The following is an 11,612-nucleotide window of genomic DNA, read 5'->3' on the forward strand; positions in this document are numbered from 1 at the left end:
GGGTGGTACCTACAAACCTGGCCCTCTTGGCAGACTAAGCCGAGTGCGGGACACCACGAGAAAGCACGGGGGCTCTCTGGCCCACCTAGAGCATCCTTTGACCTGCCAACCCTGGGACGTGTCTCCCTGCCTTCTCTCTGCTTGGAAGGGGAAAGCAACAAGAAAAAGATGATCCCCTTCTCCACAGCTGCAGGATGGCTCTTTGCGGTGCCTGGTCGGTACCTCTCTCTGCGTGCATCTATCTGTCTATCTTCATGCACTTTTGGTTTTTCCATCCTAGACAAGCCTTTTCTTCTTCCTCAGAAGAAACCTGTCTGCACAAGGCAGTCTCAGTCCTAAGTACAACCCTGAGTCACTGGCTGCCCATATGTCCAGCCACAAGAGGCACAGAGATGCGCTGCTGACCCAGGCTGACTTTGCTCCTCCATGAGCAGGGAGGATGTTTTCAGATGCTGCCTCACAGAGAGGAGCAGAGCTGAAGCATCTTTGCGATTTAAGACTTGAGCAAGCCTTTCGTGGCCTTGGCCAGGCAGGTATCCCAGGCAGGTCGAGTGTTTGCTGAACAAGGTGAAGCTTCTGAGCTCATCTGACTTCTCAGCATCTCTGAGTGATGTATCAGTGATACCACTGGCCTGAGTCCAACTGTTACCATCTTCAGGAAAATATTCCCAAAATGAGACAATACGAAGAGTTCTCACACTTGAAATTCATTTGTTTAAATAAAAGAAACACCAGAGATTTCTGCTTTCTCCAAGACATCTGCTACATCTTCCCTGACCTTCCTCTATTGAGAATTTGTCAATGACTCAAATTTCCACACCTTCCCACGGCAGGGAATCCCCTCCCCTCTCCTTCTGGCTCTATCTGCCAACCACTGTGGCTCTTCCAATGTCTTCTTCTCATTCCACCAATTATTCTTCATCCTGAAATTATTATCATCATTTTTATTTAAGTAGGGCTTTCCCCACCCCTCCCTGCCTTTTCAAAGCTCCCTGGATTTGAGGTTTCCTTATTTGCCATCTTGCAGGGTGGATCAACTGCAGCTGCTTAAATTACGGGGCTTCAATCTTGATCTATATACTGTGGATGGAAAAAAAGGAAGGGCTTTCTGTCAGTTTTGTGTTAAATCAATGACATTTATTAAAAGGGAGCTTGTTCTGTGAGTGACTCGTCTGGATTTAAAGGCAGGAGAAAAGAAACATAAATGCCATGATGAAGCAAGAAGACAAAACTTGGAACAAATGGCTTGGGCAGCAGCTTACGCCTTGAAACGTTCTTTGCCCAATCTTGGAAAAGGAAGAAAATATGCCATTATTTGGGTTTTTTTCCACAAGCAGGGCTGTTTTGAGGATGCATGTGAGACTTCAGTCATAATCTAGAGCTCCGCGCAGCTCTGCACGGCAATCAAGATGTGATATCACACCGAGACCTTGCAGAGGGCAGGAACTGTTGGGTTTCCTCCTGTTGTGCTTGTCTTGCTGTGTGTGCAGGTAGACGAAGACTTTGTCTGTGGTTTCTACCACCTCAGTCCAGAAAAAGAAGTTCGGAGCAAGGTCCTCATTAAGGACCAGGCGCAGTGCTAGAGCCGGGTTTCCATGGTGACCGTAGGATGTTGCAGATGGGTTTGGTGCCTTGCTTAGGCTCCACAGCCCTGAGAAACACTGTGAGTCACAGGGTGGAAGCATCTTTGAGTGCTGGTGAGGGCAGAGCACGTTTCCCAGCTCTTATCTCGCCCTTCAGCTGCCCCAGAGAGGGGAAGGAGGGTGAGATGTTCCTGCCCGGTGCCCCTGAATGTGGTGTGGAGAGATGCCATGTGAAAGCCTCAAAGCTGAGGTCCTTCAGCAAAGGTCCTTCCTTACATCCTTGACTAAACTTCTGGATCCCTCCTGGACCAGGGACCAGGACGGGAGCCTCCTCCCCGCCCCCCCCGCCCCCCAAATGCCTTTTTTGGAAAGCAGTGATGGTACTCATGGGATGTAGGAGACCGGTAGCAAGCTGGGAGTCTGATGGGGCCATGGCGTTTTAGGCACAGTTGCCTCCACCCCCAAGGAGAGGCAGACACGCATGGGCTGAGGAGGGATGATGGCATACAGAGGACCTGTCATGGGGGAGAGAGGCCAGAGCACCGTTCTGGATAGCTTCATCTTATTTGCCTGCCTTGCAAAACAAATTACCAGACCTGTTCTTGGAGAGCTGTACCTATCTTTGAAGCATTCTTGGCCTTCATTTTATCATCCCAAACAGCATTAAACGCTTGTTGGGGAGGCATCTTATCAGGCGCATCTACTTGGAAAGGCTTGAAAGACTCTCGTCATGCTTTTCGTCATGTGTGCTTTGAATTTATAGCTCCCCATTGCCTGGAGAAACCCACCGAGCTGGGAAATGTATTAGAAAAGGAGATGATGCCCCCATCCTGAGCAGAGCTGATGTTAATGTAGCTGTTACACCTGCGGCACGGCTCCCTCCTGCCAAGGTGCCTGCAGTCGGACTGGGCACTGACTCACCGACAGGACCGGCCACGCTGCTTTGCAGGAGCTGGTTCCCTGGTATGATAAATGCAGCTTAAGTTGCAGGAGGGGGGAGAAGCCAAATCAGTACGAGGGGTTAGTACTGGAGGCAGAATCTGGTTTTCTTGGCTTCCAGGCTCAAAGCTGATCAACTGACCCACGGTGCCTTGGGATGAATCTCACTGCTTCGCTGTGCGTCAGCTTCTCCATGCTCAAACTGAAATGATGGCTGGACCTGAGAGGAGACAGGGCTGTCACAATCACCCCGGCTTTGCTCAGCATCAACCATCCTCAAAGCTCCCACGGGTGGTTTGCTGCCTTCATCCTGGGTCAGCCAAGTGCAGTGAGATGCGGGAGGAGCAACTGTCACACCCCGTGTCCAGGACTGCAGCACCGGGACCAGGACACTCATTGCATGGTGCGGGGGCCAGCAGAAAGGCGAGAGCCCTGGGTTTGGCCACAGTGGGGTTTCCAAACCAGCCGTGTACATCAAGGAGCTGCACGGCCGGTTCTTTGCAAACAGGGCTGTGCCCTTGGAGGAGCAGAAAGCCTTGGGCAAAGATGCTTAGCTGGTATAAAGGCTAGAAAAGAACTTGGCTCTGAAACCACGGCAGCCTGCCACTTCCCGCTGTCCGAGAGGCATTGCATCAAGTGATCTCCATGCACAAGGAAAGCTGAATGCTTTTGACGGCTCGCAATGCAGACTCCCCATGGACACTGCAAGCCAAGCCAGCTTTCTCACCGTCTCCCACGGCCCCCCAGTTGTAAGCGTGAAACCAAGCTGGTGAATAATTCTGCTGATGCACAGAAGAGAAAATCCTGTTCTCTCCTCCTGGGGCAAACTGGCAGGGCTAATGGGAGGAAGAGGCTGTGACAACTTGATTTTGTGGCTGAAGTCAGCAGATCTGGCTCCTGGGACACATGGGAACAGGCAGGGAGCAGGAGCCACTTTTGCACAGTCACTTCTCGGAGGCGAGCAGGGCTTCAAAGGAAAAATTCTTAGCAGGATGTTGCAACTTGGGAGGAGGAGGAAAAAAACAAGCAAACAAAAAAAACCCACAAGCTCTGTAGGGCTGGGAAATGCAGAGTCAAGGAATGAGGTTTCCAAAAAGCCTCCGCTCAGTACTCGCATCTCTTGGTGCAGACGAGGTAGCAATGTGAGCTGATGCTGGCGATTCCTGCGGACATTGAAGCTCGGTGTGGTCAGCGGGTGCAAGCGTGAGTTTTGCCTGTCCAGTGTAGGGATCTCCCTTCTCCACGGCAGGATGGAGCTCCACCGGTGGCAGCGTCACTTAAAATGGGTGCCAGCAGCCATGGGAAGGAGGGAGGGCTCAGCTAGGTGCGTGCCGGCACAGGCACAGATAGAGGATCTGGGGCTATCCAACAGCCTGACCGATCTGTGCATGTCTACCTTAAAACCCCTCTGGGATCCCGATGCTGGGGCAGGAGGATGGACCTGGGAAATGGGCAAGCATGCACACATGCAGGGCATGGTGGGTTGGGTTACTGGGACGTGCAGGATGGACCATCGTGCCCACATGCTCGGTGGGGAGATGCCAAGAGCTTGCAGGGTGCTTGCCCCAAAAGGGTAAGATTCCTCTTCCTCCTAATGCTGTCACTTGAGAGCAGCTCTGTTACTCCTTCTGGTGAGGATGGGGCAATGGAAAGCAGAGCACGTGGTCACCTCCATGCAGGGCCAGTCTTTTCCAGGTCAGCAAAGACCTCATGGCCATGTTCACCAGCTGGGCTGGTGGAGGAGGTGCCCAGCGTGTGCGGTTTTGCCCACGGCAGGCTCCTGACTCTGTCCTCCCCACTTCAAGTCCTGCTTGAATCCCAAGTGACAGGAAACCTGGCAGCTCCCAGAGGCCATCCATGCCTGCTGGGGGCCGGGGGAGCTAAAAGCAGGCTCCAGGAGGGAAGTGGTTTGGAGGGTGATGTTTGTCGGTGATGAGCACACAGCCACGCTGTGGGAGCTGGAGCTGGCAGCCAAGCGCCTGTCCTGCTTGTTTTGGCTGACTTCAGAGACCTCTGGCTTTTCCTAGTAGCACTTGGATGTGCCGGTACTCGGGAGACCTGACCAGGCACATTCAGACAACGCCGAAAATATCTTCCTTGCAGGCAATAGAGGCAAAGGGGAGCCAGCAGCTGGGCTCCCCGAGAGACAGGGGACCGGGCTGCAGAGGGATGGTTGTTTTGCTTGGGCTTGCCCTCTGCCAGCCAAAAACACATCCTGTGGAGCCACCGCAGTGGCACATTTAAGGTGACCCCAGGTGGGCACCAGGTATCAGCTATGGAGAGGATGAGAGGCTAGGTCTCCTTGCTTTCCGTGGTGCAGGGTGTCCCAGGTGAACATGGGTTCATGCTCCCCCAAACCTTGCCTCCTAACCAGTTGTGCTGGTTGTCACGGCAGGTACCTGGCGAAGCTGTCTTCAGTGGGGAGCATCTCCGAGGAGGAGACCTGCGAGAAGCTGAAGGGCTTGATCCAGCGCCAGGTGCAGATGTGCAAGAGGAACCTGGAGGTGATGGACTCGGTGCGGCGCGGAGCCCAGCTGGCCATCGAGGAGTGCCAGTACCAGTTCCGCAACCGCCGCTGGAACTGCTCCACACTGGACACCCTGCCCGTCTTCGGCAAGGTGGTAACGCAAGGTGAGCCGGGAGGACGCGTGCCTGGGGTGCTGCTGCCTAGGGGAATGGCTACGACAGCAGTCCAGTGGGCTGCAGGCAGGTTTTGCTTGCTTGCCCCTGAGCCAGCGGCTGGGGAGAGTAGGGAGCGACGCAGTGTTGGATCTTGGGGCCCAAGGTCTTCCCTGGGCATTTCAGCAGGGCTCTTTTGACTGTATTACGGGCAGCATATCCAGACCTTGCAGTTCCTTGCAGCTGCTTGGTGCTTCCTCCCCCAAACTTTTTTCACACCCAGCAGGTGCCCATCGCATGGAGGCACCAGCCCAGGGCATCCAGAGAGCCTGGACCTTTTACAAGGACATGCCAAGTTCAAGCAGGGCCCTAAAGTCACCCTGCAGTCTAATCTCTGCCCCGCAAAGCCCAGGAGCTTCGCTCCGCAAAGCCACAGCTGCAGCAGGATGCTGGATTTATTTGGTCTCATCTCCGGGCAGCCCCGAAACGGTGACTGCTGCCAGACTGGCGCACCGCTCTCGAGCAGAGCCATCTGCGGGCGAGACCTTGGGAGGACAGCCCTCTGCCGCCCGATGCGAGTAAAACACACAGTGGCTGGGCCCTCAGAGGACAGAATCATCACCCACCACCACCCAGCTGCCAGCCTTCAGGGGGGCTTTATGGCCAGGGCAGCCCCCAGCCTCTCCGATCCCAGCTGCATGCAGGCATCCCAGAGGCACAGGGCTGTGATCAAACCAAGCAAGGACCCAGAGCATTGGGGTGAGGAGACGGAGGGGAAAGCCCCTCTGCAACCCCTGGAGACCACCGAAGTGGCCCTTGCTTCCCCTGGGGTGCCACTACCATCTTTGATGCACCATCTCGCTTCCCACCCCAGGACCCATAGACCAAAGCCTCCCCCCCCGGCTCCTTGTTTGACTTTCCTCCCCTCAACACAGGGGTGAAGATCTCTTCTTGTGAAGGTTCAGGGACTGGAAATACCAGAAATACCAGAAACTAAAAGTCGTCTCTTTTTAGGCAGCCACAGCACAAACCGACCAACACGATCCTACTATTAACCTCGATTAACTTGGAGGCGGTTCAGTCCCCGCGCTGGCTGGGTCCTCCCCAGCCACTGCTGCCCGGGCCAGATTACAGCTGGGCCACCAAAGTCTGGGCTGCGACCACCAAAGTAGCTGCCCTCTGTCCGACCAGCAAGCTGGGGCAATGTCTGCTTGCAAGCCATGCCCCCCTCTACCCCTAGCATGGGACTACCCCAAATGCCAACCCTTCTTGCTCAGAGACGGAGAGGCTGTCACCTCAACCAGCCTTGGAGGACAGTGGGGATTTGGGTGTTGCAAGAGCTGATAGCCCTGTGTGTTTATGCCCAGGGATGTCCCCTGACTTCCCTCTTCCTAACCGTGTGGCACCACATAGGTAGATGCAAGAGCTGGGAAGGGGCTGCATCCTGGGGACCAGCGTGGTTTTGGCAAGGCGCTTTGGGAGCAGACTGGGGTTTTGCAGGGTAGTTTGGGAGGTGCTGGGAGTTACAGGACCCTGTGTGAGAGGATGGCAAGGATCTGCAGCTGCAGGGGATGTTCCAGGATGTGGAAAGCAGCCAACTATTTTGGATGCAGGAGAGATTTCATGGCAGAGGTGCCCTGCAAGCACCAGGCAAGACAGTCTCTCCATATAAGCTCTGGAGAGCTCTTCCCACATTGGCACTACAGCCTTTGCATCTCCTTCATTGCCAGATTATAATTTGCCCATAGCATTCGTGTTTTTAACCTTGTGGGGCTGTTCCCAGCTCCTTCACTATTGCGAGACAGGGCTCTCACTCCTGCAAATGATCTCCCGGAGCCAAGGTGTCTCTGCTGGTCCAGGCTTGGCACTAAGCAAAGAGCATGCCTGGGAGTGGGAAGGATGAGTGTCCTGCATAGGGTACCCCAACTTGGGAGGAAAGAGCTTGACTTGATAGCTCTGCACAGCACGTTTTTCCAACAGCCAGTTTTCAGACCAGCTTTTCAAGGGGGTTTATGTGCAACACCAGCATTAGGAAGGAAGAGGAGCGGAAACACATGCAACAGCCCACCAAGGGCCTTTGGCCACCTGGCTGCATGCCCTCCAGAAAGCCCTCGTGCATGTCTCAGACTTGCTGCCACATTTCCCACCATCGTTTGTGCTGTTGCAGGGACGCGGGAGGCAGCATTCGTCTATGCCATCTCTTCGGCAGGGGTGGCCTTCGCGGTGACCCGAGCCTGCAGCAGTGGCGAGCTGGACAAGTGTGGATGTGACCGCACGGTGCAGGGGGGCAGCCCACAGGGTAAGCATGCAAGGGCAGGGGGATGGGACAATCGAGTGGGGATGCAAAATGGCCAAGCATGGAAATGCCCACTCTCTGGAGCCATCCAGAAAGGAGGTAAAATTAAAAAAAAAAAAAAAAAAAAATGACCCGAGCCTGCAGCAGTGGCGAGCTGGACAAGTGTGGATGTGACCGCACGGTGCAGGGGGGCAGCCCACAGGGTAAGCATGCAAGGGCAGGGGGATGGGACAATCGAGTGGGGATGCAAAATGGCCAAGCATGGAAATGCCCACTCTCTGGAGCCATCCAGAAAGGAGGTAAAATTAAAAAAAAAAAAAAAAAAAAATCCCTTTAGGAGGTAAAAGTAAAAAAAAAAAAAAAAAAGTCTCCTGTTAGTCTATGTGAGTCCCTCAAAAAGGCATCTGGGAGCGTCACCATGGGACACAGAAAGCAGCTTGTCCATGTTCCCCCCCAGGGCCACACTCCCCAGCTTCCCCAGTCCCCTAGGCAGCCCAGCCTCATGGGTAGGCAAGACAGAAGAGGGGGCAGGTCAGCTGTATTTTAGCAAGAGCAGGGCTGGAGAGGATGAGCAAGGTAGGCTGGCTCTATGTGTCTCATCCGTGCTCTCTGCCTTAGGCTTCCAGTGGTCGGGCTGCTCCGATAACATCGCCTACGGCGTGGCCTTCTCGCAGTCCTTCGTTGACGTCCGCGAGAGGAGCAAAGGGGCTTCTTCCAACAGAGCGTTAATGAACCTCCACAACAACGAGGCAGGGAGGAAGGTAACGGTGAGGGGGAAACCTGGGCAGCCAGCGCGGCTCTGCAGCATCCCAGCTGGGGTCTGCAGCCACTGCTGGAGCCTGTTTGGCTTCATTTAATCCCATCAGCTCACGTGCATCAGCATCGCTTTCTGCACAACCCTTCCAGACCCTGTACGTTGCAGCCTCCTTGCTGCGTCCATCCCAAGCTGGCTATCCCATCTCGTTTCTTGTGTCTGTTCCTCCAGGCGATCCTGAACAACATGCGGGTGGAGTGCAAGTGTCATGGCGTGTCAGGCTCGTGCGAGTTCAAGACGTGCTGGAAAGCCATGCCCCCCTTCCGCAAAGTGGGCAATGTCCTGAAGGAAAAATTTGACGGTGCCACGGAGGTCGAGCAGAGCGAGATCGGATCCACCAAAGTGCTGGTGCCCAAAAACTCCCAGTTCAAGCCGCACACGGACGAGGACCTCGTCTACCTGGACTCCAGTCCCGACTTCTGTGACCATGACCTCAAGAACGGGGTGCTGGGCACCAGCGGCCGGCAGTGCAACAAGACCTCCAAGGCTATCGATGGCTGCGAGCTGATGTGCTGCGGCCGGGGCTTTCATACGGACGAAGTGGAGGTTGTGGAAAGGTGCAGCTGCAAATTCCACTGGTGCTGCTCCGTCAAGTGCAAACCCTGCCATCGGGTGGTGGAAATCCATACGTGCCGGTGATGCACGGAGGGGAGCGCCCATCCGTCCCCCTCTCTAACTGACCCTGCTTCTCCCTTGCCCCACGGCCAGGACTGAGGAAGTAACCCAGACGCTGCAGGGAGAGCGCAGCTCTTTACAGAGACAGAGCCCAGAGGAAAACAGATTTTAAAGAAAAAAAATATTTAAAGTTTCAAAAAATTGATCATTGTTGGCTTTTTTTATTTTGTTTTGTTTGCTTGCTTTATTTATTGCTGAAGCCAGAGCCCCTTGGTGTCCTGTGCCAGCAGGGATGTGTCTGCTCTCGGCAGCTGGCTGGGGACCTGCGTGATGCCTGCTCTCATCGGATGAGCTCCTGCTGAGTCCGGAGCACTGCAAACGGGAGGTGTTTAAGCCGAGGCTAGTGTTAGGCACTCGGTATCTTCTATCACAGTTATTTTTATTTGTTTAAGGCATGCGCTGAACATCCCAGAGCACTGCTTGCCTTGGCTGAGCCTCGGGAGGGGATGGAGTGCAGCCAGCGTGTGCAGCCAGGTGCACTGCAGAGAATGGGCAGATGGTGACGGGGTGGCACTGTCCCCGGGAGTTAAGCTCAATGTGGGGAGAGCCCAGCCAGGGTGATCAGTATATGAGGGGGACGTGGGACACTCCTGCATCCCTTTGTTGTGGGATGCTCGATGGCCTCCAGGGCGTTGGATGGATTTTGGAGCAGCTCCAGTGACCACTCTGATTTACAGAAGCTCCTCAGCAGCTGCCCAGGGCTGTCGGAGGACGCAATGTTCCCACCGTGCTCCCCTTCCCCTTGCAAGCCCCCTTCCCCCCCTCACTTCTCCAGCATCTTGTTCAACTGAAGACTGCGAAGAGGGTCCACAGAGGCCACGGTACTTGCTATCCAACGACTCTTAAGGGAGCTGGGAGCTGATGGGAGGAAATCCCAGGGGATTTCTTTTCCTCTGTCCCATAATTGCCCCCACCTTGCTCACCAGCATCCCACAACCAGGTCTCCTCTTCTTCCTCCACATGCCTGTTCTCCACACCCGGTGAGGGCTGTGGGGACAGTCCCCATCCCATTGGCTGCTGAGAAAAGCAAAAGTATAAAGTGGAGCAATTGTTGGGGGTGGGGAAAAGACGCCGCTGGGGGGAAAGGCACTTGCTCATGTTCTGCTGCTACCCTTGGGCAGCAGGAGAGGAGGGCTGAGCCAGAGGGATGCTGCCATGTGTGCCCTGACCACCGGGATTTAGTGCAGCAGGGCCCCAGCTGCCCTGTCTCACTCCCCACAGGCTGGCCTGGAGCGATGCCATGAGGATAACGCGCTGTCCTACCCACTCCGGCTTCCCTTCTGCCTGGGATCGGGTTAGTGCAGAGTCCTTGCTGCCGGGCTGCAGGACGAAATATTTGGAGAACTAATAAGCAGAGGGGCACTGCGAGGGGAGGTGGAAAGCGAACCGGTTCCTCTCTCTCTCACCCACTTGTCTGCGAGTCGAGAGGCAAAAAGGGAGCAGAGAAAAACTTCAAAAGGGCACCTCAAGCCAACACGAACATCTGCCCGCGACACGGCGAGGAGTCAGCATGGGGTGGCATTGCCAAGCCCTCCTGTGCAAGCTCGGAGCTCCCCGCGTGGTCCAGAAAAGCCCGGAGCTGAGACCATCACCCTCTGGGCTGGGGTGGGTCTTTGCAAACCTGCAGTCTTGTTTTTCTTCCTTGCTTCATCTTGAGGGGAAAGGTTGGGGGAACGTGCAGACGTACGTTAAATCCCGTCTGTGCTGTGGCAGTGATGGGCTGGGGGAGAGTCTGTGGTCGCTGGAAGGTCTCCAGACACCGTCCGGCTGGAAGGCTGCTGACAACTGACTCGAAGCAGAGCAGGGCGAGGGAGGTTTGCATCAAGGCATCCCCCCAATGCCCCCCGGCTGCCTCCCTCCTGCCTGCCTGGCCCCCAGCTCCAAAAAACCTTCAGCAAAGGGTGCCGGGTGGCGGGGGGACTGACACCCAGGGGAGACCCCGAGGTGGAGCCACTGTGGGTTGATCCACTTCAATGCAAACCAGAGATCTCCTCGCCAGAGCAGCACAGAGCAGGGATTGCCTCTCTCAATGGCTCGGTTGGCCAAGGGTGCAGTATTAAATCCTCAGGGGAGGAACTAAGCTTCGACCCCCTAGCTCCATCCCTTTAGCCCCCCAAGGCTGCAAGTTCTCAAGTACCCTGGAGACTATTCCTCCTCTTCCCAGCTCATGCAGAGGAGGCCACAGACCTCAGGCCACCGGCCAAGTTTTCTGCTCGTTGTCCATCTAGGATGAGGGCCAAAGCTGAACAAGACAATCCAGATCAGTGTGGAGATAATCTCTGCGCAAGGGATTTTTTCAAGCTGCGATGAAAGCTGAGCCCTGTAAATGTCACTCGGAGATACCCCGGCTCCACAGCGCTCTGGCTCTTCTCACAACTGTAAATTTCAGCACCAGAGGGAGGGAAAAATGCCTTTTTTTCATATTTACTTTGTCTATTAAATAATGAGTTTGTGCTGAATGAGCCACGGGCTTTTCTCCTAGCAATCAGGCTACAGTGGGCGGTGTAAAACCAGCATGTGCTGCAAACACCTAACGGTTGTTGGTGTCCTCCCGAGAGTCCTTAGCTAGGAGGAGAGGTGCCCAGGTGGTCCCTCTTGATGGTATAAAGGGGACACTAAGGCTGTCCTTGTCCCTCCTCCTGTCTCCTCAGGAGATGCTGGTGTTTGGACCACAGGCTGCATTCCT

General features: G+C 55.1%; 1 protein-coding gene across 1 annotated transcript; it reads left to right on the forward strand.

Annotated features, from left to right (window-relative positions):
• Positions 1-4,921: 4,921 nt before the first annotated feature.
• On the forward strand, positions 4,922-9,060 carry WNT4 (wingless-type MMTV integration site family, member 4). The gene is made up of 4 exons (XM_009334118.1): positions 4,922-5,153; positions 7,309-7,440; positions 8,056-8,198; positions 8,423-9,060. Exons 1-4 carry the CDS (start codon positions 5,006-5,008, stop codon positions 8,888-8,890), a joined length of 891 nt encoding a protein of 296 aa, XP_009332393.1. The 5' UTR covers positions 4,922-5,005; the 3' UTR covers positions 8,891-9,060.
• The last annotated feature ends 2,552 nt before the right edge of the window (positions 9,061-11,612 follow it).

Source organism: Pygoscelis adeliae, unplaced genomic scaffold (assembly GCF_000699105.1).
Source record: "Pygoscelis adeliae isolate BGI_AS28 unplaced genomic scaffold, ASM69910v1 Scaffold291, whole genome shotgun sequence".
Lineage (NCBI taxonomy): Eukaryota > Metazoa > Chordata > Aves > Sphenisciformes > Spheniscidae > Pygoscelis > Pygoscelis adeliae.

Bases quoted from the DNA above. Each gene is read 5' to 3' on its own strand.
- WNT4 (XM_009334118.1), top strand. From the start codon at position 5,006: ATGTGCAAGAGGAACCTGGAGGTGATGGACTCGGTGCGGCGCGGAGCC. The intron at 7,441-8,055 runs GTAAGCATGCAA...TCTCTGCCTTAG, and splicing joins GCAGGGGGGCAGCCCACAGG to GCTTCCAGTGGTCGGGCTGC. The intron at 8,199-8,422 runs GTAACGGTGAGG...CTGTTCCTCCAG, and splicing joins ACAACGAGGCAGGGAGGAAG to GCGATCCTGAACAACATGCG.